The sequence below is a fragment of the Microcebus murinus genome, chromosome 19 (genome assembly GCF_040939455.1).
Source record: "Microcebus murinus isolate Inina chromosome 19, M.murinus_Inina_mat1.0, whole genome shotgun sequence".
Taxonomy (NCBI): Eukaryota; Metazoa; Chordata; class Mammalia; order Primates; family Cheirogaleidae; genus Microcebus; species Microcebus murinus.
In genome coordinates this window covers 22018253-22045411 of record NC_134122.1, presented here as the reverse complement: position 1 = coordinate 22045411, position 27159 = coordinate 22018253, and the positions used below count along the sequence as shown (strand labels likewise).

Genomic DNA, 27159 nt, shown 5'->3' with positions numbered 1-27159 from the left:
GTCAAGGAGGCCCCTTAGCAGGTGGGAAGATGGGCTCAATGCCAAGCAGTGGCTTCCCCAAGGTTGGCCACAGAGGTGGAATAGACCAGGGTTCCCACACAGCACCCCCTGCTAGCTGAACCCTGTGCCTCCCAGCTCAGTTTCCTCTTGTAAACCAGAGCTCACTTCCAGACATCCAGGCAGTGGTGTGTTGGGCAGGGACCACAGCTTGGCAGAGATGCTTGTCGTGAGACCCCACCCCCACTCCAGGCTCCTGGATATGGGGCTCTTTAGGGGTGAAGGGGCCAAAGGAGAGAAAAGAAGGACAGCGTGTACAGGGCCGGGGTTGGGGGCAGGCACCACAGCCCCTTTTTGGACCCTTGCACCATGTCATGTGGGCTACATGGCCATGACCAGACCCACTCAGGCAGACACTTGTTGCAGATGTGGGGGAGAGGAAGGGGGATGGCACATGGAACAGATGGCTGGTCCCAGAGTGGGCAGAGGGACAGCAAAGGGTGTAGTCCATCAGCCACACCCAGTCAGGTAGGGCCGGCCAGGCGGGGCGAGGCGGGGCAGGGAGAGGCTGGGAGGAGTGTCCTGGGTCTGGGGAGAGGCCAGCGCTTCTCAGGAGCCACAGGACCAGGCCAGGCTGCCGCAGCTGCCGTGAGAAGGGGGCAAGAGTGCTGAAGACCACATTGCTGGGCGGCCACCCCCTCAGGCCTGGAGGCCTGCGACAAAGCTCCCCACAAGCCAAGAGCCACCATGGAGGTGAGCTGCGTGTGTTGGGGGGGAGGGTGCGTGGGAAGTGCATATAGCAGGGTGTGGCATCGGGCAGGGGCCCCATGCACTCCAGTTGGGAGGGGGCTCCTGGGGAAAGCCCACTCCTTGAAGTCCCTTCGCTGCTCACCCCATCTCCACCCACCAGGCCAGACCCCCTGCCAGCCCAAGGATGATACCTGGTGACAAGAAAAGGGTTTCAGGCCAGCCTGGCAAGTCCAGGCACAGGTCAGCACCCCCTGCCCCAGCTCCAGCTGGAAGGTGCCCCCCAGGGTGCACACCTGGGCTGGCAGCTACCTCTGGGGCAAAGGCAGGTGTAGACAGGCCCTGGCAGGTTCTCTCTGGGGACTGAGGCTACAGGCCTGGAGACAGACACAGGGGCAAGGAGCTGCAGGCGGCCCTGGCAGGACAGAGGGCAGGAGACCTACAGGAAGAAGAGCTGTGTCCCCAGGATATCTCCACCTGGGGTCTGGTTGACAGGCACAGGGTCAGCGAGGGCCAGAAGCTGAGAGGAGGGCCACCCGCACTTGTGCTGGGACTTCAGGCTGACTCTTGAGTCCCAAGTGCCTGGCTGGGAGGGTGGGCACTCCCGTGCAGCAGCAGTCTACAGCCCCCAAGAAGGGCAGCTGACAGGGAGGCCAGCCTGAGTCCCTGCTCGGACTGCCCAGCCTAGGCACAGCACATAGGGATTCAGATTGCCAGTGAAACTGAGGCACAGGTTGGAGCAGGGTTTGCCTGGGGTCACAAACACCATGGGAGGCCAACACCAGGACCCCCACCCGCATGTCTGACCCAGCGGGCTGCTCCTGTCCCAGGCGAGGAGCGGGAAGTGTGGCCACCAGGAGGCAGTGCTGCCTGCCTGCTGGGACATGGGTCTTGGCTCCCAGGAAGGTGTGCACGTGGATTGGGACAGAACTAGAGCTGGGAGGTGGCCAAGGGAGGGAGAAGTGGCCCCAGGATCTCCAGGGAGGGCAGTGGCTGGGCTGACATGCTGTCCAGGCCTGCCTTGGCCTGCAGGGTAGAGCTGGGGGGGCAGGGAGCCCTATGGCCTGGCCACTGCACCCCTGCTCCCTCCACTCCTGTGTGTGGGGTCACGACCTGACTCCCAGGGTCCCAGGCACCCACGTGCCCACACCTGGGTGGTGGGTGTTAGTTGAGGCAGAGCTGTTGCTTTGGCAAATGCTGCCTAGCATTTTGCTGGGTGCCCAGCAAAGGGCCTGGGGAAGAGCAGAGACAGAGGAGCTGGTGGGGCTGGTCTGGGGAAGCCGGGTGTCAAGGTCTGCCACCTCCCAGTACCCTCTGCAGGCCCCGAGCGCATCCCACCTGATGGTGCAGCTCAGTGGGGGACGCTGTCCTAGCAGGTCCAGGGGAGACAGCTCTGGGGTCCAGCAGTGGAGGTGGCGAGGCAGAGGGGAGGCCTGGCCCCTGCCCCAGGCCCCCATCAGGCAGGGCCGGCCATCTGGGAGGGGCCAGTGGCCAGGCTGAGGAGCCTCAGCACCAGTTGAAAGGTGGGCAGCTGTGCCAGGCCCATGGCAAAAGGGAAGAGGGTGTGGCAGTTTGGGACCGGCCAGATGGCTCCTGAGCTGGGGCTTGCTGGGAGCTTCCAGGAGCCTGGTCTCCTGGTCACAGTGGACAATGGCCAGAGGGACCTGGGCAGGCAGGTGTGTCCTGCATGGGCTGGGTTAGCATCCAGCCCCGGCCACGGGAATCAGGCCTGGCCAGCCCTACTGCCTGTCGTGAGTAGAGGGTGAGCCCATGAGTGGTGGAAGAATGGCCAGCCTCTCACCTGCCCTCCCTGGGGACCCCGGTCCTGACCCCTCAGTCCACTGCCAGAGCTTAGTACAGCCTGGCTCCTGCCTCCCACCATGGGGCCACATGGACCTCTTGCTCAAAATGGGCCACACCTGATGTGAGGTCCTGCTGGGGGGCAATGAACCCTCCCCCACCCCAGGGCAGGTTGTCCCAGGCCCCCACGATGGCAGAGACCTGTTTGCCAAACCCACACTGAGTGTGTGCAGCAGAAGCCCGGCCTCCCCGACATACCCTCCGCAGGCCCCGCTGGGAGTGGGGAAGGGTCCGCACCGCCTGGCAGTGCCCACAGCAGGTGGGCTCTCAGCCAGGGCCATCCTCTGAGGAGCCTGGGGCCTCAGGGCCCTGACCTGGGGTCTGCCCCTGGCACGGACAGAAGTGCGGGATTCTGTTTCAGGGCCCCGGGGCACATGAAGGTCTTGGTCAGGCATGACCCACACCTCCAGACCTGGGCAGATGTCAGCTGTGGCCAGTGGGGCCAGCCTTGGCCAGTAGGGACAGGGACAGTGAGTCCCGTCCTGGCTCTGCCCTGCCTCTGAGGCCAGAGTGAGGCTCGAGGATGATGACCCGGCTTTGTGCTAGGCTCCGACGCCCACTGGGCTGGTCACTCGCCTGCGGGCCTGCCCAGTGCAGTCGGCTGGGCTAAGGGGCAGCAACCCATCCTCCCTCGTCCCCCCATGGGCCATGGGACCCTCCTCAGGGAGTCGCTTCCTTGAGCATCAGTTTCCTCATCTGTGAAATGGGGCTAACAGATCCACCCTCTGCACGTGTGGCTGCCACTGCTGATACCAACGTACAAGCAGCTTGGGGTGAGGAGGGCCCCAGCCTGGCCCCTACAAAGTCTCTGAGGAACTTGGGACCAGGGTCCTCTGGGGAGGGGGAGGCAGGGGACTGGACACTACCTGGGACCCTGGCCCCCTTAGGGTGTCCTTCACTGTCCTAGAACGGGCTACGTGCTCAGAGGTGTGGGGCATGTGGCCCTGGGCCAAGGGCAGGGCAGGGAGCTACCAAGGAGATCAGCCTCATGTTGTGCTGGATGCTGGGGCCTCAGTTTCCTCATTTATAGTATGAGTGGGCTAGACGAGGTGATTCCTAGTCCCTTCCAAGCCCTGCTCATGCGCCATCTTTACCTTTCACAGTTGTGGGCCTTGTCACTCATGGGCAGTGATGGTGTCTTCATAACTGTTTGTAGTGGCGACGTGGGTGTCCAAGGCCAGAGAGGGCTGACCCCACACAGCGGGCCAGTGCTTCTGCAGGTCATGGGTGCGGGGAAGGGGCTGGGGGGTGAGCACCTTGCGCACAGTAGGAACTCACCTTGGCTGCAGGTGTTGCAGACCACCTTGCACACCCCTGCTCAGGCCGAGTGGGGGCCCACAGCCAAAGGGCCACCCACAGGGCAGGGCACGTATTCAGTGAGCCTCAGCACAGACCTGGGCCCAGCAGCACGTTCTGGAAGCTCTCTTAGGGGGAAGGCAGATGGCAAACACAGTAAGGCACACAGGGATTCGCAGCTGAAATCTAAAGAGGGTGACGGGACAGAGGGGATGTTCTTTCCAGGAGTGACACCTGAGACTACGGAACGGGGCATCACCTGGGAGAAAAGTCGGTACAGAAGGTCCAAGCAGGAGAGCAGGCAGCACTCCAGGTGTGGGCGAGGCGGGCACCGCTTCCCTAGTTTGTCCCGGCCCCGGGCCTCCTGGCTGGACAGTGTGGGTGAGGGGTGGGGAGATTGGGTGGAGTGTCCGGGTGGGGTGGGCCCTGGTCCCTTACATACCCTTCAGGGAGTTGGGGGACACACTGATGCTCCCCAGTCCCCTCCTCTAAAAGGGGAGCAGGCGTCCCGTCATTCCAGCGCTGAGCCTGTTCGTCACTGGCAGTGAGAGGGTCGGGTGTGTAACAGGCAGGACAAGTACCCTGCAGCCCCGACACAGGCACTGGGAGGGCACTTCGCAATGGTCCCCACAGCAGCAGGAACCCACTAGTCACCAGAGCGGGTGGGCAGGGGCTGAGGGCCCCACTGCCCCTCCCAAGCCAAGGCCTGATGAGCCTCTCTCCGCAGGGGCCCTTGGGGGTGACAACCAGGCTGTCACTCCCTACATTGCCCCCATAAAAGCAGAAATGTTTCCAATACAGTTCTTGGGGCTTGGACTTTCTTTTTAATTCAGGAGACAGTCACGTAGCATAAATTGATCTCTTTTAAGTGAATAATTCAGTGGCAGTTAGCACACCCATGATGCTGTGCACCGACCCCCTCTGCCCCTCAAAAAGACATCCTGCACCATTAGCTCGCCACCTCCCTCCCCTGCACAGCCCTCCCTGGCCCACCGCAGGCCCCGCCCTCCCGCAGCAGCTGCCAGGCCACCTGATGCAGGCAGGTGAGTGCACCTGGTGGCCAGCAGGTTCCTGGCGACAGCTGCCATGGAGCAGACAGGAGGGAGGGATAGAGCGGACCAGGAGGGGACAGGTTTTTGCTCCCCTGCCCCTCCTCTGCTCTCCTTGGAGCCAGGAGCTCAGGTGGGCCGCTGGGGAGGCAGCCACCCAACTCGGCCCAGCGCAGCCCTTTGGATATCGGCCTTGCCCCACCCACAGCAGGGCGCCGGTGGGGCCACGTGGCCTTGAGAATGACCAGCCAGGAGTCCCCAGAGGCTGGGCCTCACAGGGCTGGGCGGAGGAGCTTCCTGCCTGCAGGGGTAGGTGCTGGGACTGTGACGCAGGCCAGTGGGAGGGAAGGAGGCCGGACAGGCTCCCAGTGTGGGAGAGGGACAGACCTAGTGCCTGGCAGGTCAGCAGGAGACAGAAGAGCAAACCCCGGGCTAGGGAGCAGACTCGGGGTGGCCGAGGAACCTGGCAGTGGGGCCCCAGCGGGCGGGCAGGTGCCAGGGAGCCGGCGGGTGCTGGGCAGGTAGGAGCGGGGCAGGGGCTGCTGAAGCCGTGCCTGGCAGGCCACGCCCCTGGTAGTCGGGACACAGGGGCTCCCCGCTTTCTCAGATCCAGCTGGAAGGCAGTCTCTGACTCCTAAAAAGCAAGCTCCCCCAAGCCCAGAGCATCAGATGAGGAAAGTGAAGTGGGACCACAAAAGTCACATGTGGCCGAGCACCAAGTGGGAGGAAGCCAGGCCCCTGGCTAGTGTCGCTGGTGGGCATGGCCTGGCGGAGCTCACTTCCGGCGTCCTGCCAGCCTCACCCAGTCCTTGCGCCAGCTCCTACCCTGGGGCCTGCACCTTTGCCCTCCACCCTGTCCTGTCCTCCCTGCCTCTGCAGATGCGTAACGCCTCGGGGCTCCTGGGGACGGCTGGCGCACCCCTGGCGTCAGCAACCTGGCCACAGCCCAGCCCCTCACTGGCCCTGCCAGCCGGGCTGCAGGTGGACCGCGTGGGGAACGGCTCCCAGGGTGTCCCCCAACTGTTTCTCACTTCTGCACTGGCCCGCGGGGTCTCCGGCATCTTTGTGTGGGCCGCCCTTATCCTCACCTGCCACCAGGTAAGCCCTCCCGCCCCTGAGTCTCCTTCTGGACCCCCATCTCCCAGGACATGGCCGCAGCTCAGCCTGGCCCACAGGTGCTGCTGGGGTTGGGGGACCACAAGGGGTGGCCCTCAGTCCAGACACAGGAGGCCCCACTGGGCGGGAAGAATAGTTCCTGGGGTCCTGAGAGGTGGCGTCAGGCCAGGGCCCAGGCTTTCCCCAGAACATGGCGCGTGGGAGTCGGCCACCTCCCAGACTGAGTCATCCTCCCCACCCTGAGCACCGAGGGTTGCAGCCTGGCCCATTTCTCAGACAAAGAGACTGAGGCTCAGAGAGACCTGAAGTTCTTCCCAGCTCACACAGCCAAAGCAGAGAGGGCCTTCCTCCTGTAGAGGCGTGGGTCCTGGGGATGGCTGGCAGGGTTTGGACTTTGCCCTGCAGGGAGCCGCCAGCCGGAAGCCGGGAGCAGGGTCAGAGCTGGGCTGGAGGAGCCAGGACTCCAGGAGGGGCAGCTCCTCTCAGCCTCCTCACGTGGGAAGCAACTTTCCCAAGCCCCGAGCCACACCAGCCCCCGCCCAGAGCAGTGCCCAAGTGCGGGGTCAGGGCGGACAGCCTTGGGGCCCTCAGAGACCGCCAGGAGACCGCTTACACAGTGGGGCGGGGGGCACAGCCCTGAATGCCAGCTCGAGGAGTCAGCCTGCAGCCCGGGTCGAGGAGGCACTGAGGGGCCAAGGAGGGCTGCAGGGGGCGAGCTGCTCTCGGAGCTGCCCTGTAGGGTGGTTCACCTGGCTCTGGGGTGGGGTGGGTCGGCAGGTGAGCCAGGGGCGGGGCAGTCAGCAGACCGCTCAGGTGTGGACTCAAATAACCAGAACACAAAGCGGACGTGTGTGAGGACAGGCCAGGTAGAGTACAGAGCCACCCAGACAGTTCCAAGGCAAGCCCCTCCTATTGGGCCATCAGGGAGGACATCCTGCTAGAGGCAGTGTTTGAGCTGCAAACTTGGGGACCAGCTGTGGGTGGCTGCAGCCTGGCTTCCTGGGGCCTTGCAGTCAGGACACGGCTTGTGGAGTTTGCTTGGGCTGCAGCTTCTGCCCCCAAACCTGCTGTCAAACCCACCCTTGTACAAGGAACCCAAGATGGGACAGAGAGGGGCTTGGCGCTCTCACCTTACAGCTGGGGACCAAGGCCAGAGAGGACAGTGGCTTGCCTAGGTACCCCAGCCTGGCAGTGCCAGCCCCGGAAGAGGTCTCCTGGTGCCTGGTCGTGCCGGGCCGTCCCCTGCACCAGGGCGGGGGGAGTGTGTGCCTGATAAAGAGCCGGTCCCTGATGCCAGCCTGCGCCTGTCCCCAAACCGTGCCGTGCCCCAGGCAGCCGGGTGCATGTGGCTCTGCACACACAGCTCCCTCTGTGAGGCCTGCCCTCCACCCGCCTCCACTCACGGCATCTCCTCCAGGAAGCCTTCCCCCCAGCACCCGGGCTGGGACAACAGCCAGCTGCTTCCTTTAAAGACCCTGTTGTTTTGTCATGTCTACATAGAAAACATGGGAGATATAAAAGGACTTAAAGGCAAAAACGGTGACCACTCGCATTTCCCCACTGCCCAAGGGTGGCACAGTGATGCCTGGTTAAAAACCAGCCATTTTTAACACATCTGGGCTCCTACTTGGTCTGCCATCGTGATTTTAGAGGCTGCATTCTAGCAGAGCATCCCCCCACACGGGCATGTTCTTCCAGTGTCCTTGTCACTGGCTGTGTAAGATCCCTTTGCACGGTCACGCCGCAGTGTGACCAGCCCGGCCCCCGCCGTGACCCTGACGGCTGGTCACTGTGTGTTCCTGTGATGAACGTCCTTGTACACAAACCTTTTCATTTATCTCTGGGAAGATTTGTTACTGGGAGGCGGCAAAGGGTATAAGTCCTTCTAATGTCCCCGGGACGAAAGCCAAACTGACTCCCAGAGTGTCTGTGCCGGCCAGGCGCCGTGACACAACCTGTCCCTCCCCGGGTCTGAACTTTGCAGCCCTGGAGATTCTTGCTGAGTGAATGAATGAATGAATGTGTGAATGAGTGAGGGAGCTCACTGCCAGAGCGTTCACAAAGAGCAAACGGGGCCGGGGAGGGCTGGGGGTATCTCATCCCCAAAGAAGTTATTTACCAAAAATAAGTAAATAAATAAAAGGTCTGTTGAACGACATGGTGACTCTCATAAGTGACAATGTGTGGTGTGCGTGACAATTGTTGGGAGAGATGGTAGGTGCTCTCGCCACAAGAAACAGGTAAGTATGTGAGGAAATGGAGATGTCAGTAAGTTTGATTGTGCCATTTCCCACCGAATACGTGTATCAAAACGTCATGTTGTACACCATAAATGCATATAATTTTTGTCAATTAAAAAATAAATTTTGCTGGGGGAAATGGCTCATACCCATAATCCCAGCACTCTGGGAGGCCGAGGCGGAAGGATCGTGTGAGGACAGGAGTTCAAAGCCAGCCTGGGCAACAGAGTGAGATCCTGTCTCTAAAAATAAGTAAATAATTTTTTCAAAAATATTTATTATTTTGTTGTAATCAGAAATGCATATTTATATACTTACATATTAAATATATAAATATGTATTTGATTACAATGGAATGATATTTGTCTCTAATTATAGTAAGCATGCTCATTGTAGAAAACTGGAAAATGTAGGAAAATGGGAGGTAGCTGGTGGCCTGCAGCCCCACCCCCACTTCCACCCCCAGATCTACCTACACCTGCGCTCCTACACCGTGCCCCAGGAGCAGCGCTACATCATCCGCCTGCTCCTCATTGTGCCCATCTATGCACTCGACTCATGGCTCAGCCTCCTCCTCCTGGGAGGCCACCAGTACTACGTCTACTTGGACTCCGTGCGGGACTGCTATGAAGGTGAGGGGCTGGGTGGTGGGCTGAGCCGAGTGGGGGCTCCCAGGTGCCTGCACACAACACACGTGGCCACCCCCTGGGACCCACACTCTTCTGCCCCCCCCCCAGCTGGGATCAGCAACGATGGCAGGCCCCAGGGAGGGGTTGCAGGGGGACTGCCAGAGCCAGGGCGGGAATGGCCGGACCCGTGTGTGGAGTCCTGGGTGGGTCTGGCAGGAGCCTCTGTGCAGGCCTCACCACTCCGACCCCCTGCAGCCTTTGTCATCTACAGCTTCCTGAGCCTCTGTTTCCAGTACCTGGGGGGTGAGAGCACAATCATGGCTGAGATCCGGGGAAAGCCCATCAAGTAAGTCTCTCATCCCAGGGCCCCCATGACTGCCCTGCATGCCCAAGACGGGGTGGCCAGGTTGGTGCCGGGACCATGTCCTCTGCGCCCTGCCTTAGGGACTACCCCCCACCAGGTCCAGCTGCTTCTACGGCACCTGCTGCCTCCGGGGCATGTCCTACTCCATTGGGTTCCTGCGCTTCTGCAAGCAGGTGAGTGTGGCCACCCGCCAGCCCTTCCACCCCCCCACCCACCAGGGCGGATGGCCAGTCTGTGCCCGCCTGCCCAGTGTGTGCCATGCCTGCCTTCACTCCCACCCCCTGACCCCTAGGCCACGCTGCAGTTCTGCGTTGTGAAGCCGGTCATGGCCTTGGTCACCATCTGCCTCCAGGCATTCGGCAAATACCGTGATGGGGACTTCAGGTAAAGCCGGGCGCAAGAGGAGGGGCCTGGCGGGCCGTCCGAGGTGGGGTACAGCCTCCAGCTGAACAAGGGGCCCAGTCCTAACGACAAGGACTCCAATGTCAGCAAAGACCAAGACCTCGGGCCTCCCCCCAGGGTGAGCCCCTGTCCCAGTGAGCATGCCAAGGACCCCAGGGCTGCACAGCCCAGGCAGTGACGGCCCCAGACCCCCATGCAGTGGACTCACCCGAGGAGAACGGGTTGGATTTCAGGGTGCATGGCCCAGAGGGCCGAGCAGGTGGGCAGTGGCCCCCACACGAGAAAGAGCCCGCACCAGGTGCACACATTCTCATACATACACATGCAGGCACCACACACGTGCATTCATACTCACACACGTGTGACAGAGGTTGGGGTGGCTTTCTGACAGGACGGCAGAGGTCACTCGTCAAAGAGGATGGGGTCCTGGACCAAGGAGAGAGAGGGCCACCTGGGGCTCAGTGAAGGCTCCCTGAGGCACACCTGTGTCCACCCAGCCCCTCAGCCACTCCCCTGCAAGCCCTGGGGAGGGTCCTGGCTGGGTCGCAGTGGGGCCCAGGCTCAGTGGCTCTGGGGCGAGCAGGGAACAGAAGGCATGGGACCACCAGCCACCTGACCACTGCACCTCCCTGGCCCAGTGTCCACAGCGGCTACCTGTACGTGACCCTCGTCTACAACGCCTCAGTCAGCCTGGCCCTATACGCCTTGTTCCTCTTCTACTTCGCCACCAAGGAGCTCCTGCAGCCCTTCGAGCCTGTCCTCAAGTTCCTCACCATCAAAGCCGTCATCTTCCTGTCTTTCTGGCAGGGTGTGTGGGGCCGGGAGGGGGGTGAGCCTGCTGAGGCAGGGGCTGGAGTCCAGAGAACCTCCATCCCCAGTTCCTGTGTGCCTCGGTTTCCCCAGCTGTGGCCCAGGTCAGTAACATGGCCTTCTCAGCATGAAGCCAGCGAAGTGCCCAGACACAGGGGAAGTGGGGAGGTCCCCACCAGCCAGCGTGGCCCCTCAGTCAGTGGAGAGAGGTGCAGAGGGCCACACTGGCATCTCCTGAGTCCTGGTCCTGCTTGCAGATGAGGACAACCTCCAGGCGAGAGCAGGGGCCCAGGACAGGTCAGGCACAGCCAAGACCCTGCTTGTAGGGGTGCCTGCCCTCTGTGCCTCTTCCTCCCCTGCAGACCCCCAAGCCCTGGGGCCAGCCTTAGTTGGGGCCAGTTCAGCCCAGCCTCCTGCCCAGAGCTGGTGCCTGAGTGGCTGCTGCCTCCCCAGGGATGCTGCTGGCCATCCTGGAGAGGTGCGGGGTCTTCGCCGAGGTCCAGACCTTGGACGGGAGCACAGTGGGGGCTGGCACGCTGGCCGCCGGCTACCAGAATTTCATCATCTGCATCGAGATGCTTTTTGCCTCCGTCGCCTTGCGCTACGCCTTCACCTGCCAGGTGTACTCAGAGAAGAAGGACAACTCACCAGGTATGCTGGGCCCTCCAGCTGGGGCACCTGGAACATCACAGCAGTGCCCTTGGCCCTGGGGCTGTGTCCTTCCTGCACAGGAGGCCCAGGAATGTCACCACACTGGACAGGGAGACATCCCAGGGCATCTTGGTTAGGATGGGCACCTCATTTGTGTGTGGCCCAGGCCGGCTGGCAGGGGCCGAGGCGGGGCAGGCAGAGGCTTGAGTTCTGAGTGAGCTAGAGCTCTGGTGGGATAGAGGCCGAGGGCCCCTCTGGTGTCAGAGGATCGGTACCCCCAGCCAGGCGTGTCCTGCCCCACACACCAAAACTGGGACCAGCCCCAGGGGCAGGCAGGGTCTGACATCCCAGTGACTGGCCCTTTGGGGCAGCCGAAGGTTTGCAGGGCTCACCTCGCCCAGCCCAAGGCCCCTCTCTAGTGCCTCAGGAACTCTAGGGGGACATGGCCCCTGGCAGGGGTCTGGGCAGGGACAGACCCAGGGCTGGGGTGGGGGAGATGGGCTAGGGACCACCCTCTGCTGACCTTGGCCAGACCTAGACATGCAGGAGCCACAGCCCAGAGCAGAGGAGGCCGATGCACCAGGCAGACTGGGGAGACAGGGCAGAGGGGCCGTGCCGTGGGATGGGGTGTGTGTGTGGGGGGGGTGTTCACGTGCTGCCTGTCCGCCCCAGGCCCCCCGGCGCCCATGCAGAGCATCTCCAGCAGCCTCAGGGAGACCATCAGCCCCCAAGACATCGTGCAAGATGCCATCCACAACTTTTCACCCGCCTACCAGCAGTACACTCAGCAGGCCACGCACGAGGCCCCCGGGCCCAGCCAGGATGGGCACCCCTCACCTGGCACCCACCCGGGCACAGCTGGGGGTCCTGGCAGGGGCAGGAAGAGCCGAAAGATGGAGAAGCGAATGCTGATTCCCTCAGAGGACCTATAAGAGCCTCAGGGTTACTGGCACCCAGCTGGGGACCCAGTCTGCCCCTGCCTCTCCCCCAACCCTCCTGCTGAAGGTCAGGCCTCTCCTGAGAGCCCCTCCTCAAGGCCCATGGAGCTGCTCCCCATCCTACCTCCAGCTGTGGTCAGGGCACACGGTGGCCCTGCCAGGAGTCCAGGGTCCACACCATCCCTGGTGGGCCTGCTGCCCTGGGAGAGGCCCCTGAGCAAAACGTAATCTCCAGGTGCCACACCGGCCTCAGGGAGCTGCAGAGTGGCCCTCCTTCCACGAGGCTCGAGCAGGCAGATGAAGGACAGACCCCAGCTGTGCAGCTGTGGGCAGGACGGCCAGGCAGGGCTCGGCAGCCCAGCGCCAGAGCAGGCAGCTTGGGCACTGCAGGCTTGAGGGTCCACACAGGCTGGTCGGAGCAGGGGTGATGCCAGGTGAGCCTTGGTGTGGTCTCGGGCTTGAGGGAGGAGCCCATGCTCCAGCCCGGTCTCCAGCCAAGGGATAGCCCTGCAAGGCCCCCTGGGGAGAGTGTGCCTGGTGGGGTTAGGGAGGTGTGTGCCAGGCCTGCCAGCACTCGCTGCCTCCCTGGGAGTCTCTCTTATTTATATAAACATTTTGGATTTTCTAATGACTTGCTTGGCTTCTGACCCTGCAGGGCCAGTGCCCTGGGCAGTGGGCCATAGTGGGCCACAGAGGGGTGGTCAGACAAGGCCCTCCGACCTGAGTGGGGCTGGAGGAGGCCAGCTGTTGCTCTGAGCCATGCAGGGCATGGAGCTGGAACTTTGAGACCCGATGCCCGAGTTTGTGCCACCCACGAGACCAGAGCAGCTGCCTCTGTCCTCGGAGCCTCAGCTTCTTCATAACATGGGCCTTGTGCCAACCCCACGCAGCAGGTGGACGAGACTATGTGGGCACAGCCCAGAAAGCTGGGGGCACAGAGGAGCACCTGCCCTCTCCCCTTCCTCCTCTTCTTCCTCTGTGTGCCCAGGGGGCCTGGGTTCTGGGAGAGCTGAGTGGGGACAGGCCCTGCCTTAGCAGGCTGGTGGGCAGAGAGCAGCCTAGGGGAGAGGGGCTTCCCAGAGGAACGTGGCTGGGCACAGAGGTGGGAGCCACCAAGGGGAGGGGCGTCTGCTCTTGTGGTGTCCCTGTGTGCATCTCGGTCAGTCCTGTGTGTCTGGCCACAGCACGGGGTTGGGGCTGGGGCAGGTGCAGATGCAGGGCCTGGGGCGCGGGGGCTGGGCATGGGGAACGGCTGCCAGCCGGCAGGCACAGTGGACAGGAAGGCCAGGCAGGTACCACATGGCCACAGCTCCCTCCCCTGCCACCTGGCCACCCAATCCCATGGTCCCAGGAAAGGGGGAAATGAACCCAGGATCTCTGAGGGGCAGAGTGGGCCACTGCCTGGCCTGAGGACACAGGGGACTCCAGGCAGCGGCCTCTGCAGAGCCCAGCTGGGCTGTCTGATAAGACAGGCCGAGCCCCTCCCCATGCTGGCATGGAAAGACTGCCACCCACCTTATCTCGCCCTCTGCAGCCGGCAGAGACATAGGGGCTCCATGGCCAGGGCTGAGTCTCCACCGGTCAGCGGGTTTGGGGCTCGGTGCTCCGTGAGACCTGCTGAGGAGGGGGTGTTCTTGAGGCTGCAGAGGGGCAGGACGCTGGGCTGCCCTGCTGAGCTAGGGGGTGGGGGCCTGGCCAAAACCCGGGCCTGCTCTGCCTCTGACCTGGAGAGGGCCAGCCCTTTGGGGCCTGAGCTGCCCAGAGCTGTGCACAGACAGCAAGTGCACAAGGGCCCTTCTGGAAGCCCAGACACTGTGTGGGCTCCAGGCTGCAGGGACTGAGATGCCACAGGACAGGCTCGTTTGCCGGACGGTGCCTCAGGCCCGTGCTTTGGGGAAGGGGGAAGTTGGCGTTGACTGACCACCCGCTGTGTATGCCAAGGACTGAGCCAGGAACCCGACGTGCACTCGGTTCTCAGGACAGCTAGGAAGGTGGCCAAGCTGAGAGAGGTCCAGCGAGTTGCCTGAGGTCACAGCTCAGGGACTTGGACACTGGGGGGGCTGGCTCCACAGGCCCACTCTCTCTACCCTGCCAGACACCTGTGCCCTGTGCACAAGGCCCCGCTGCCTTCTAACATAGTGCCAAAGCCACGCAGGCTGAGTGCAACGCCCAGTGCTCCTGCCACGCACAGAGGGAATACGGCTGCCGGGCAGTCCAGGCTGCCACCTCGCCTCCCCGGGGGTTGTGGGTGCACAAGAGAGGAGGGACAGAGAACACAGATGATGGGGAAGGAGCACCCCAGGCTCCGCCCACTGGCCGAGGAGCGGGCCAGGTGCTCCTGCCAAATGGTGTGAACTCTCTCAGCCTCATTTGTGAAACAGCCAGGCAGAAAATCCCCGGCAATCACACACAAGGGCAGAAGCCCTGAGGGGCCCTGGACCCACCTTGCCGCAGCTGGGCAGCTGGCCAGGGCAGGGTCTCCTGCACCACGCCCCTGTCTGCCTCCAGGAGCCTAAGGCTGGGCAGGGGTTCTGTGCCACAGCTCCCCTCGAAGGGCAGGCTGGGACCAGGTGCCCAGGGGTGGCTGCAGGGACGTCTGGCTTAGCTGGGAAAACACCTGTCATTGCCACTGCTGGTGTCACAAGCTCGGGGCGCAGCAGCCCCAGCACAGACTCAAACCCCACTCTGCCAAGGCACCTTTTGTGCACATCACTGCTCACCCGCCATTTACAGACGGGAACTTGTGGCTCAGAGAGGGAAGGAACTGGCCCAAGGTCACACACAGAGTTGGGATTTCAGCCCAAGAGGTCTGGCACCAAAGTGCATTCCTGCCCCGGTGAACCCACGGCTGAGGACAGGGACAGCGGGGTGGGGGTGCTCCCCATGAGGGCTGGCAGGGGCAGCACGAGTCAGGACAGGACCTAGCTTTTCAGAAGGGGCCACCACTTACGTCATTGTGCTGAGCTCTGCTAATATACACGTCTCCCTCACTTCCCGCGGGCTCGTCTTAGAGCCCCCGGACAAAGCAGTGAGGCGATGCCCAGCACCCCACACCCACCTGGGAAGCCCAACAGGAAAGGAAAGGCTGCCTCAGTGAATAGGCAGCTTCAGGGCAGGGCAGGTGGGGACACTCAGGAACCTTCTGCCGTGCAGAGTGAGCCCAGAATGTGGAGGCAGAAACAGCCACCTGTGTCTTGCCCAGCCAACACCGCTCCCACGGCTGTCCCAGCATCACAGTTGCAAGTGCCGGAAACCCAGCCTGAGCCACCTCTCCAGGTGACATAAGGGGACATGCAGGGGCCCAGCACACCCCAGCAGCCCCCAGGACAGGGGTTCTTGGCCCAAGAAAGCCCCAGCCCAAAGCACCAACATCACAATGAGAAGGATCTGGAAACAGAAAAATCTTTATTGCAAAGGTACAAAAGCAGTCACAGCAGCAAGATGTACAGCAGTAAATCAGGTGGCAGCCACGACACGGGGACAGGGCAGGGTTGCAAGTGGGGGCCTGCGCCAGGCGAGGGTCCACACATGTGATCTCTCCTCAATAATTTATATCACGTAAAAAGCAGCACAAAAATAAATATTGAAATGAAACCGCCGAGTAGCACAGAGGCAGGAGAAACTGGGTGACGACACGGGAAACAGAGGGTCCCAACCGCCTTGGGAGAAGCAAAGACCTGCCTTCTTTGGAAGCCTGAGGCACAGAGACAGAAAACAAACCCACACGACAAAGAGGTCCTTGTCTTTTTTTCTTAAATAAAAAAAAAAAAAATCCATATATTAAATCATGACAATGAAATCTCAATGATCAGAAAAGAGCAGAACGCGCCATCTCGGGCAGGCAGAGCCGAGGGTGGGACGTCCCCTCCCCAGCCCACGTCCCACGGTCCCCCACCTGCCAACGTCCCACAAGACAGGGACACCAAGAACCCCAAGACTGGAGAGAACCTGCAACCCACTGCGGCTCCGAGCACAGCACCTGCCAGCGTGGGGCCAGTGCAGCCTCGGAAGAGGAGGGAAGACAACGGGCACCTGCCTCCTTCTGAGAAGCCAGGAAGGAGGACGACCCGCCCCCACTCCCGCCGTCCAACGTGCACTGCGGCTCTGCTCTAATAAAGATTTACAGTATCAAACCGGAAAAGGAAAATCGCTACGAAAAACCTATACGATAAAATGTGTATATAATTTTATATATATATATAATCTTTCTCTCTTTAAATATTCCCATGGTCCTTATCGATATCCAATATGGATTACCTACCATGGCTGTGGTGTCACCACCTTTTACCTAAACACCGGCCTTCTGCACCGGCAAGGCCCAGTGTGCCCTGGTGCCGGCTGGGCCTGCAGCTTCCTGGTCACTCTAACAGCAGACAGACTTGTGTCACAGCCCTGGGGCTGCCCGTCCTCTGCCCTCCCATGGGGCTCACACCCTGCAGGGGGTGGTGCCGCTTGCTGGGGTCTCCCTGGGTGGGCGAGGCTTAGAGGGAACCAGAGGCCGGGTCCTGGCATCACCTCGGCTTTTCCTACGTGGCAGCTTCTGGCCAGTGGCCAGGGCTCCATCCCGCCAGCTCACCCCAGGACTGCCACCCACTTGCATGCACAGGCACAGGAGCTCTCAGGGCTCCCTGGGAAAGGAAGCCCAAGGACGGCCAAGACACAGCCACTGCACGCTCCAGGAAGAAAGCGCAGGGGCAGGGTTGCAGAGCCTGCCTCCTGCCAGCTGCCAAGGCACTCCTGGCCCAGGGTCCGGCCTCGCCCCTCTGGTCACGCCCTCTGACCCTCCCCACGTCCCAGGCCCACCTCTCATGTTCCTGGGCACTGCTCCCACCTCCTCCCCCACTCCCCACAGGACGCCCCCCCCCACCTCCACGTCCACCAGCATCCCTCAGGCCACAGCCCCTACCTGGGCCGTAGCAGCCCTGCCATCCAGGCCACAGAAAGACCCTCACACTCTCCCCTGTGCCCACCACAGCTGGCAAGAGGCAGCTCTGGGTAAACCCGCCTGAGACCTGCCTGTCTGCACTGAGACCCGGGAATGGCCCAAGGGGTTGTGACTGAGTGGGCTGGCTCCCGTGGGCAGGTGTCTACTGCACCTACACAGGCGACACAGGACCATTACATACATACACCTCCCTCTCCCACATACCCACAGGCCCTCTCCATGCGACCAGCTGCTCTTCCAAGGCCCCCTGAGGTGCTGGTACACGGATGCAGTGATGGCAGGCAAGCCTGTACACATACATGCAGGTGCACACACGTGCACCCGTGCATACATGCGTACACACGCACCAGCCCACGCAGGCGGCCCTCCCACCCATGCCTGAGCGGCACAGGCTGCATGCTCAGAGCTGAAGCAGGTCACAGTGCATCTCAACAAGGAAGGCTGGAAGACCAAGGGGCTGACCACCTTCCATCCACTCCCCTCTCAGGGCAGCCAGAGCTCGGTCACAGCAGCAGGGCTCCTACAGGGGCTGGCGGGCTGCCCACAGCACGTGGAAGACAAGCGCCTGCCAGCCAGGCTGCAGGGGCAGCTGCTGCTTCTGGCAGCCCCTGCAGGGGACCTCAGCACCTTCCTTCCCAGGACCTTCCCACCCTACATCCTGACTCCCACGGGCGCGAGACACCAACTTCCAGAACCAGACACATACACCGGGGAGCAGGGGCAGGGCGTGTGAGTGTGTGAGCACGCATGTGCGCATGAGTGTGGTGGCGTGTGGCAGGGGCTCCCCAGAGCCTGCTCCACATCCTGCACCTGCAACCTCGCCCTGGCGTGAGCTGCCGTGGCCCGAGGACCCGCATTTGATGTGGATGTTGACAGTCTGGGTCCCAAGGACCCTCTGACAGGCACGTGGGAGGCGCCCACCCACTGCCCCCCACGAGGCCCCAGCAGGCACTAGGACGCGGCAGAGAAGGGCACGGAGGGGGCAATCTCCGCGGACTTGACGATGGTGATGACGCTGGTGGTGGCCACCTTGGTGGGCGCAACGGGCCCTCGGGCCACGGTGCGGGCGAAGGTCTGCAAGGCCTCGTACTTGGAGCGCAGGGCGTCCAGCTCCAGCCGCATGCTGCTGTTCTCGCGCGCCAGCTTCTCCACCTCCTGCTGCAGCTCCACGCGCTGCCGCTCCAGCTCCTCCTTCTGCGTCACCCGCTTGATGCGGCAGCTAGCCGCGTAGCCGCGGTTCTTGAGCGTGCGCCGGCGCTGCTTCAGGCGGGTCACCTCCTCCTTGGTGAGGCCCCGCAGGTGCTGGTTCAGCTCGCGCACCGACATGGACACCAGCTCATCGTCGCTGAGCACCGGGGCGTTCTCGCCCGCCTCCTTCTTGACCTGCGGGCCAGAGAGCCGGTCACCACCGGGAGGGCTGGCCCTAGGGACGGCTGCTGCGGGGACGCCCAACAAGGTAGTCAGGAGCCCAGTGTCCAGGGCACAAAGCCCTGGCTGTGACCCTCTGCACACTCTCTGGGGGCTGCCTGACATTAAGCCACAGGTGGCCCCTGGGACAACTGCCACTGTCACACAGCCATCTTGGAACAGGGTAGACTTAAGGGCTATCCCCATAGGAGGGCATCAGTGACATCAGTCAACCCACACGTGTGTCCTGCGCTGCCAGTGACACTGACAGGGCCAGGAGGCAGCAAGTACCAGCACAGAAGGAGCCAGAGAGCCCTGGTCACAAGAGGCCACTCTGCCACCCAATGCTGGGTGACAAGTTTGGGCAGAAACAGGGCCTGGGGAATCACAGATGCAGCCCCAGCTGGCGGGCATCCGTCCTGCCACCCCTCAGCCTGGGAGTCATCTCCCTGGATGTCGGGGCCAGGGTCTCCCAGGGCCAGAGTCCCCACTTCTGTCACCCCCTCTCCCACTGACAACCCCCAGCCGACAGTGCCCCCCAGTCCTGGTGACAGGGAGGCCCCGTCACATCCTGAGGGCAGCTTGGGAAGGAAGAGGCTCTGGGGTTGGAAGAACCTTTCCCAGGCCTGTGTCGGGGACAGTGACGGCCCTGCCCAGAGCAGCCACCCGGTGCCTTACCTTTAATGCCTTGTTCGGTTTGGGATTAGTCGTCATAACCTGGACACGGTCACCAGGACGGAACTGCTTGGAAATCGTAACTAGAAAGACAAAAAAGAGCACACAGAAGCAAGTGCGGTTAGGTTCTGGCAGGCTGGAGACGGGCGGCTGCTCTCTCGGCAGGGATGCCCCAAGGAGACTCAGCACCTCGGCCCGTGCTGTCCAGTCACAGCACCCGGAAAACAAGACAGGACATTGCCATACCCCAGCCCTGTGAGGGGCTCCCGGCCGCACCCCACTCCAGCATCAGTGTGGGCCCACAGAGCAGCTGGGCCCCCGCCCCAGAGCCCCCAGCAGCCACACCCTGCCCCTTACTGCCCTCCCCCGTGCTGGAGCTGCCAGGGCTGCAGGGTGGACGCCAGGCGTCAGTAATTGTTGCTTCCTCCTGTGAGTCCCCTCCTGAACTCAGACAACACGCCTGCACCCAAGAGGCTCAAGGTGCTCTGTCCTGGATTCCCAAGCGCCCAGCAGCGAGGCCTTCCGGGAACAGCCAGCCCAGCACGCAGAGGCACAGCTGGCCCAGCTGGACGGTGGCCCCGCCTGGCAAAATGCCTGTCACTTCACACTCAGCTGCCTGCTGAGAGGGGAGCCCCAGCCCTCTTGGAGCCTCACCCCCAAAGATGGGCCGGGGCAGAGCATCTGCCACCCCTCAGCCCCGCCCTCTCTGCAGCCCGAGGGACACCTACCACAGCCAAGGGTGCTGCAGCTGTGACATCACCACCTCCACGAAAGCGGCCCCCTGCACCAGGACCCTATGGCCTGAGGGTGGGCGGGGGCTCCTGGGGGCCAGCAGGTCTAGAGGCTGTGGGCAGAGGTGGGGAGCCGCCGCCTCACCAGCTAACGGGCCGTCTGGCGGGAGCTGTCCCCGCCACCCCCGCCCGCCGCGCCAGCCCTGCCCAGTCTCCGTCTGCATTGTGTCACACATTCTAATCATTCATGAAAAACCCAGCCAAACCATCCCAAGCATGATTCCCCTCTGATAGTTGCCATGGTGACCTTGGGAAGTGGCCAGCCCCCCCACGGTCGTCATGGAGACAGAGAAGCCCAAAAGCAATGAGGACTTCAGGTCAGGCCTGTGCGCAGACATCACGAGGAGTCAGGCAGTAAACAAACACAGGCACCCCCACCCACGGGGAAGGGGCTATGGAGGACACGAGATGGCCATGGTGGGTCCACACTGCCCCCACCGCTCACTCCCCACACTTCAAGCGCAGAACGAGATGAGCAAAAGGGACATCAGAGAAACACGCAGAGAGGGGTCCTCTCCTCAGGTACGGAGGGCAGCCCTGGGAGAAGTGTCTCTCTGGCCCCAAGGGTGGGCAACCCCACTGCACCCACCGCATGCCCAGGACCCGGAGCCTGCACTGGTGAGCCCTGGCCTGGACCTCCCCACCCCTGGGCCCTGCCTTTGCTGGGGGCCCTGGGCCATGTCTCCATAGCCCTCCCACTGCCCACAACCAGAGGACTGCAAACCAAGACAGGGTCCGAGCCCTCTCACAGCACTGGCGGGCAGAGCGGGACTCCGGGGAAGGCCTCTGGAGGGCTCTGGGCTCCTGGGCAGGAGGGACCGGACACTCTCCACAGGGACCCTGAGAGGCAGCAAGCAGCGGTCTGGGGTGACGCTCACAGGGAGGGAGAGAGCTGCAGTGAACCCCGTCATTTGGGAGGGACCCAACAAGCCAGCGCTCCATGGGTCTGACCCTCCCACCGGAGGGTGGGGCGAAGCCGACACTTGGGGGGCAGGGCCCCAGCTGACTCCCACCACCCACAAGGCCTGGGGAGGCAGGCCTGGGAGCACCAGAGGGTCTCTGTGTCCGAGGGGAAGGGCCGCGGGCTCTCCCAGCTCACACTCAGAGCACGTCAGTGCACAGGACCCAGCGGCCAGTGACATAGTTATGCGGTGAGTCACCAGCTGTTTACAGAGCCGGAGCTCACATTCCCACACACCCGAGGCCCCTCCCACCCGGTGAGGACCTGCTCCCTGGGGCCCACAGGGCCACTGCCTGCCTCACAAAGCCAAGAGGAAAAGGGAGGTCCAGTGAAGGGGCCCACTGGCTGGACCCATAGGTGATATCCTGAGCTTGGCTGGACACCGGGGGCAAAGTTCAGTGCAGGGATCTTTCTATTAAGGAGGTGGGATGCCGAGGTGACCAGGACACTAGGACAGGGGCTCAGGCCCCTGCTGGCGACCCCATGAGGGTCAGCTGACCATTTTAATGAGCTTAAGGTCACCAAGCACTTGGGGCTGCTGTACAATGCCTATGTTCCCCCATGTCCCCAGTGCTCAGGCATACCTGCACCAGGGCCCAAGAACCAGACACCTGTAGGCTCGGAAAGGTGAGGCAGGACGGCCCCAGCCAAGTCGGAGCCCAGATTTCCCAGACTGGGGTCCTGCCCTTCAGGCTGGTGCCAAGCACAGAAGGTAGGCCGGGCATGGCGCTGCTTCTGCGAGCTCAGCTCGTGGAAAGGTTAATGCTGGTACTAACGTCTACCCAAAACACATAGCACAAATCCACGTGGTACTGACCTAAAGTCGCTTCCAACACCAAAGGCAAGAAAACTGATAGCTTGGTTTTGGAAAGAGATTCAGAGAAGAGCTTTGCGTGTGTGAGAAAGTTTGTAAAGCAACTCATTTTAAAACAGCTGCTTTAAAGGGAGTTTCATAAATCACAGACCTCCGGCAGCCTGGATGCCACCAGAGCGCCCACAAAGGACTCCACTCCAAGCCAGGCTGGAGACACAACCTTAGAAGGCCACAGGCAGCAGCACACATCTCTGTCACAGAACACCCGAGAGGGGCTTCCCAGCTCCTGTGTGCCCCAAGAGCACTGCCACCCCGGCAGCCAGTCGGCTCCAGAGCCCACTCAGCACACGCCTCACCATATCAACAGACAGATCTCAGCGAGGCCTTTCGTGGGGCCTGATGCCCTGTGAGGTCTCATGAATTTCAGCAAAGTCACCAGAGAGGTTTAGCGGCCAGTGCCAAGGCTGGGATCCTGAAACGGCGAGTCTGAATCTCTGTGGTGCACGCTCGCGGCTCTGCGTGAGACAACAGTGCCACATCCCACGTCCCTGAACACACGCTGTCCCAGAGTGGCCTCAGTCAGCACCTGTAACCTGGAACACCCACTAGGTGACTGTTTTTCTAATTGAAGACATAGGATTTTCAACCCAATGCCAAAAACGTCAATGGGATGTCCCTCTAAACAAGGCTCAACAGGAAAAACCATTTCCTCTGGAACAGGCAGCACACACACCAGCAGCCTCGTGGAGTCCACTGTGTCCGTCCCGTGGGAGAAACCCGGGAGCCAGTGCCACTGGGGCCCACGAGGTGCAGGGCAGGGCTGCTCTGCCCAGGGAGGGTGTGGCAGGGACTCAGAATCCTGTGCCTAAGCACCCCAGAGGGCAGGGCATGTAGCTGGCATCAACAGTCCAGAAACTGCCCTTTCAGAAGGTAGGTGAGCCAGAGGCTTGTTTCTCCCTTTTTATTTTTTATTTTATTTTTTTTTTTTTGAGACAGAGTCTCGCTTTGTTGCCCAGGCTAGAGTGAGTGCCGTGGCGTCAGCCTAGCTCACAGCAACCTCAAACTCCTGGGCTCGAGTGATCCTGCTGCCTCAGCCTCCCGGGTAGCTGGGACTACAGGCATGCGCCACCATGCCCGGCTAATTTTTTTTTTTATATATATATATCAGTTGGTCAATTGATTTATTTCTATTTATAGTAGAGACGGGGTCTCGCTCTTGCTCAGGCTGGTTTTGAACTCCTGACCTTGAGCAATCCGCCCGCCTCGGCCTCCCAAGAGCTAGGATTACAGGCGTGAGCCACAGCGCCCGGCCTGTTTCTCCCTTTTTAAATCCCAGGAAATATCACTGTCACCTACTGTTCTGACTGAGCTCATTGGGGGTTTACAGCCTCCAATGTCTCTCCGTGTGTTGGCACACAACGAGAAAGACACTTCTGGGCCCAGGAGGGGACCTCTTCTGCACAAAGACATGTGGGGAGCTGGCCAGAGCTCACATGGACGGCCACAGGGATGGATTATTCAGGAGAGAGATGTCACAGTTCCAAAGGGCTCTAATTCCTTTCTAGGTAAGTGACTGACCCAGACCACCCATCTCGTTCTCTGAAGCTAGCACGGGTGGGCTCTCCTCGAGGCGTCAGTTCTTGGGGACTGCAATGCCACACCCCCACCATCTCCAGCCCTCCTGGGAGCACCCCTTCCACTCCTGTACCCACAGGTGATGTCAGATATGGGAAGATGGAGCAGTGGTGAGAGGAAGACAGAAGTTCTACCCAAGAGGAGCAGATTCAAAAATCCAGGCAGTGAGGCAGCAACTGCCCTCCTCGCAGCCACTGCTGTCACAGATGCAAATCCACAAAACCAGAATCCACCGAAGATGTGGCTGCTTCTGCCGGGAGGCTTTTGACAAGGGAACAAAGCGGGTGCCCCTCCTATGGGCCCGGAGAGTGGGTGGGGCTGAGGTGGCACTGGTACCCAGAGGGCACTCCCAAACTGGTCCCCAAGAAGGGCCAATGACTCATCCTACTGAGATGTCCCGGACCAGGAAGGCTCCCCACTGCCCCTCCCGCCCCAGATGTGGCCCCTCAGCGTGCAGGATGTGTCCTGCAGCACCCTGCTCGACACCCCCCAGCCCGGACCACACCAGCCTGCAGCCTGGCCTTGGCCAGTCGCCCTCCTGCAAGCCACGACTGTCTGCCCTGTTTGGAGGACGTCTGGTCACCTTGCATTTGCAGTCCGAAGAAGCTGTGTCATCCTAGCTACATCCAGAGGTGACTCAGGCAGCTGCCGTGGCTGACAGCAAGCTGCAGACCACCCCCCAACCCCCCGCCCTGGTTCCTCCACCCCAGCCCTCCCCACACCCCAGCTTGCTGAGTGGTCTCCCTGCCTGAGGCTCCCACCAGGGCTAAGGGGTCTGTTCTATCCCCAGCTCCAGCCTCCACATCCAGCGGGGACATCCCCTGGAAAAGCCCAGCAACTCAGACACTCCCCATTCTCTTCTCTGAATCCGGAGTTCAGGTGACCATCAGCCCCCACTACACCACTCACACACCATTGCCCCAACCCCTTTGTCTCTCCTTCTTGTCCACTCATCCAGCTTCTCCTGTCTGGACCACAGCTTTGGCCGAACCAGACACCCTCACTCTGGTTTTGGTGCCTCAATCTTGGCCACACAGGTGGGTGGAGGTCTTGCATCCCTCCTGAGCCACCATTCCCTGCTCCATTGCCATTTTGGGCTTCTATGCTGGGCATGTCCTCCTGTGGAAGGCAAGTGCCCTCTACTGAGACCTGATTCTAGATCCTTCTGTGGACAGGTGGCGCCTCACTGCATGGTGAGCTCCTGGCAGGCAGGGAACGTGTGTTCCCTACACCGGCTCCTGCCACCTAACACAGAAGCTGGCCCAGCACTGGGGTCGGGAAGCCAGGCAGGGAGAGGGAGGCTGGGAGAGCCGCCTCCACCCCAGCACCTCACTAGACAGCAGGCACTGGGCCAGACCATGACTCCCAGCCACCACCTCTGCAACCTCAGGCTGGGTGAGTGACCCCTTGGGGCCTCAGTTTCCCCACCTAACATGGGCAGTCAGGATGGATGTGTGACCACTCAGGTTTCCTACCTGCTCTGAAATTCTACAATTTTAAGGTGACACTTTCAATTTCCTGAAACTGTAAGAAAGCGGAAACATGACGAGTCTGTGACTTATAAAAAGCAAAAGTAAATACCGGAGCAACGCATCTTCCACTCACAGGGAACAGGGAGGGTGGGGAGCAGAGCAGTGAGTCACTGTTTACTGCTCTGAGGAGCCACACAGAGAATTCTCCCAGCTGGCCGGATTTCCATTTCCCGTGTGGACTGGACCCGAAACCCAGAAAGTCCACTCCTGAAACCTTTAGACTCACAAACGGCCGGGACAGAAACAGGCATAACTTCTTCTAGGGCCGGATGGCAAACAGCTCTGAGATTGTAAACAAACCCTCCGGCCCTCACACAGCTCCGAGAGCAAAAGCACGCACCTCAGAGGACAAGGAATGGCCAGGAAAACGTCTTACCCAACAGTGGCCTCACAGGGGCTGGAGAAAGGGCTGGACCCTCGTAGGAGCCGCCTTCTATGAGTCCCCTCTTCCAACTCCTGATTCTAGCAACCACCTGGGAAGTAAGCAATACTAAACTTGGAACTGGTCCCTCCAAACCCAAGCTAAGTTCAAGTGCAAATGGCAACTGTGCTCCAGAGAAGCCGGGTTTGGTTTTTGCTTTAATAAATGTTTTATTCTGGAACAATGAGAGGTCTAGTTTTAAGTTATAAAAGTTGACTCCCTCTAAAAGGTCAAACTCCCAGACATTCCTATTGGGTTACCTAAGAAGGGAAGTTCTCATAAATAGTGTTGGATGCCTACAACGTAATGGGCTGTAGCTGTGTCCCACGCACCTGCACGGCCCACCTACACCTTTCTAGACCCCACCCACCTGCGTAGACTAACACCTTTTCTAAAGCTCCACATCCCTGGAAACTTCGGGTTTGCTGAGCGCAGCTGCAGCGGCATGGCAGCCCAGGCCTGCACCCTATGGAGACAGCTTCACAGCGCTGCTGCCACAGCAGAGCCTCCCCAGTCGAGAGATTCCCAAAGCCCACCCTGGTCAATCAAAGGGGAGGGAAGAGCTGAGTTCAAGCCAAGCCACACAGATTTCTATCAGGCATGTCATGTGGCAGTTTCGGGGTCTCTGGAGCAGTCTGTCGGTCCATTGCAGAATGGATGGTTAGTGGATCCGATTCTGCCTGGGCTACAGGAGTGCATGGAGAGTAAGCCACCCTAATCATTAACAGAGACACAAAGAGGCTGCTCCACGGACTGGGGGAGTCTAGCAGCAGTCAGGAGACTCCGCGACACGTGGGCAGGGCAGGACCACATGCTTCTCCCAAAGTGGACCCAAGTCAGAGCCAGGAGCACAAGCTCCCAGCCCCAGAGACTGTGCAGAAACACACCTCGCGCGCGTTTCCTGAACTTGACAGAGCTCAAACAACTGACACGGTCAGAGCTGGAGGAGCCCTCATCCTGGCCACACGTGAGCCAAGTGACACGGGCCGCCAAGACTGTCACCTGCCGCCTCCCCACCCACGGCTTCCGGTGCCCGCGCAGCTCGACCCCGCGGGACCCTGAGCCCGGCCCCTCGCCTCCGCGGAGGGCGCGTGGACCCGCTCGTTCCGCGGCGCGGCGTGGACCCTGCCCCTGGGCGGGAGCGGCTCCCGCCATGGCGGGACGCAGGAGGGCAGGCCCGGCTCCGCCGCGGAAGCGCGGGGCGGAAGCGGCGAGGTGCAGACGGCCCAGGCCCCTCCGCGCTCCCGGCACGTGGCGCCGCGCCCCGCACTCCCGGCCGCGGGTCTGGGGTGGGCGCCTGGCGGGCCGCGCCACACGTTCAGGGGCGGGGCGAGAGAACCCCGGCGCGGCCCACCTGGGCAGGTGCGCAGAGGAAGGGGGGGTCCCGGGCGCGTCGACCCAGCCCAGCCCGCGCCCAGGCGGCCGTGACTCAGCGGCCCCGCGGCCCCGGCCCAGGCCGGCCGCTGCTCACCTGGCGTCGCGCGTGGGGCGCGGGCGCGCGCGGCGGCTCCTCGCGGGCACGCGCTCTCCTCGCGCTCGCGCTCACCCTCGCGCCGCCCCTGGGCCGCCGCCGCCGCCTGGCGCTCCGGCTCCGACTTCGCGAAGAACAACAAGTCCCCCCGCCCGCCAGCGCGCCCGCCGGGCTCCCCAGCATCTGACTCCGCTTCCGGGATCGCGTCGGCGCGCGTCACGCCGGCCCCGCCCCACCCCGCCCCCGCCGCCGGCCACACCACGCCCACGCCGAGGGCCACGCCCACACCGCCAGCTCGCCACGCCCACGCCGCCAGCCATGCCACACCCCAGGGGCCGCCCCGCCCACCCGGCAGGCCATGTCGGTCACGCCCACTCCCGCCTCCGCCCCGCCCCCTCCGGGCTCCGC

General features: G+C 61.9%; 2 protein-coding genes across 6 annotated transcripts; one reads left to right on the top strand and one right to left on the bottom strand.

Annotated features, from left to right (window-relative positions):
- The first annotated feature begins 571 nt into the window (after positions 1–571).
- TMEM184A (transmembrane protein 184A) lies at positions 572–12730 on the top strand. Of its 4 annotated transcripts, XM_075995240.1 has the most exons (10): positions 572–750; positions 4126–4213; positions 5829–6047; positions 8772–8937; positions 9190–9280; positions 9396–9471; positions 9591–9682; positions 10339–10508; positions 10964–11161; positions 11834–12730. In XM_075995240.1, the coding sequence occupies exons 3-10, from the start codon at positions 5829–5831 to the stop codon at positions 12091–12093; spliced, it is 1272 nt and encodes a 423-aa protein (XP_075851355.1). In that variant the 5' UTR covers positions 572–750; positions 4126–4213; the 3' UTR covers positions 12094–12730. The 4 variants fall into 4 exon arrangements, with proteins under 4 accessions (XP_075851355.1, XP_012614862.1, XP_012614864.1 ...); XM_012759408.3 differs by lacking the exon at positions 4126–4213; XM_012759410.3 differs by lacking the exons at positions 572–750; positions 4126–4213 and adding an exon at positions 5293–5350.
- A 2757-nt stretch (positions 12731–15487) lies between these two features.
- Positions 15488–26953, bottom strand: MAFK (MAF bZIP transcription factor K). Of its 2 annotated transcripts, none has more exons than XM_012759411.2 (3): positions 26752–26953; positions 19130–19209; positions 15488–18427 (listed from the first exon to the last, which is right to left on the bottom strand). In XM_012759411.2, the coding sequence occupies exons 2-3, from the start codon at positions 19163–19165 to the stop codon at positions 17996–17998; spliced, it is 468 nt and encodes a 155-aa protein (XP_012614865.1). In that variant the 5' UTR covers positions 19166–19209; positions 26752–26953; the 3' UTR covers positions 15488–17995. The 2 variants fall into 2 exon arrangements, with proteins under 2 accessions (XP_012614865.1, XP_012614866.1); XM_012759412.3 differs by lacking the exon at positions 26752–26953 and adding an exon at positions 19855–22656.
- Between the last annotated feature and the right edge of the window lie 206 nt (positions 26954–27159).

Bases quoted from the DNA above. Each gene is read 5' to 3' on its own strand.
- TMEM184A (XM_012759405.3), top strand. From the start codon at position 5,619: ATGAGGAAAGTGAAGTGGGACCACAAAAGTCACATGTGGCCGAGCACC. The intron at 9,472-9,590 runs GTGAGTGTGGCC...CCTGACCCCTAG, and splicing joins TCCTGCGCTTCTGCAAGCAG to GCCACGCTGCAGTTCTGCGT. The intron at 10,509-10,963 runs GTGTGTGGGGCC...CTGCCTCCCCAG, and splicing joins CTTCCTGTCTTTCTGGCAGG to GGATGCTGCTGGCCATCCTG.
- MAFK (XM_012759411.2), bottom strand. From the start codon at position 19,165: ATGACGACTAATCCCAAACCGAACAAGGCATTAAAG. The intron at 18,428-19,129 runs GTAAGGCACCGG...TCTGGCCCGCAG, and splicing joins AACCGAACAAGGCATTAAAG to GTCAAGAAGGAGGCGGGCGA.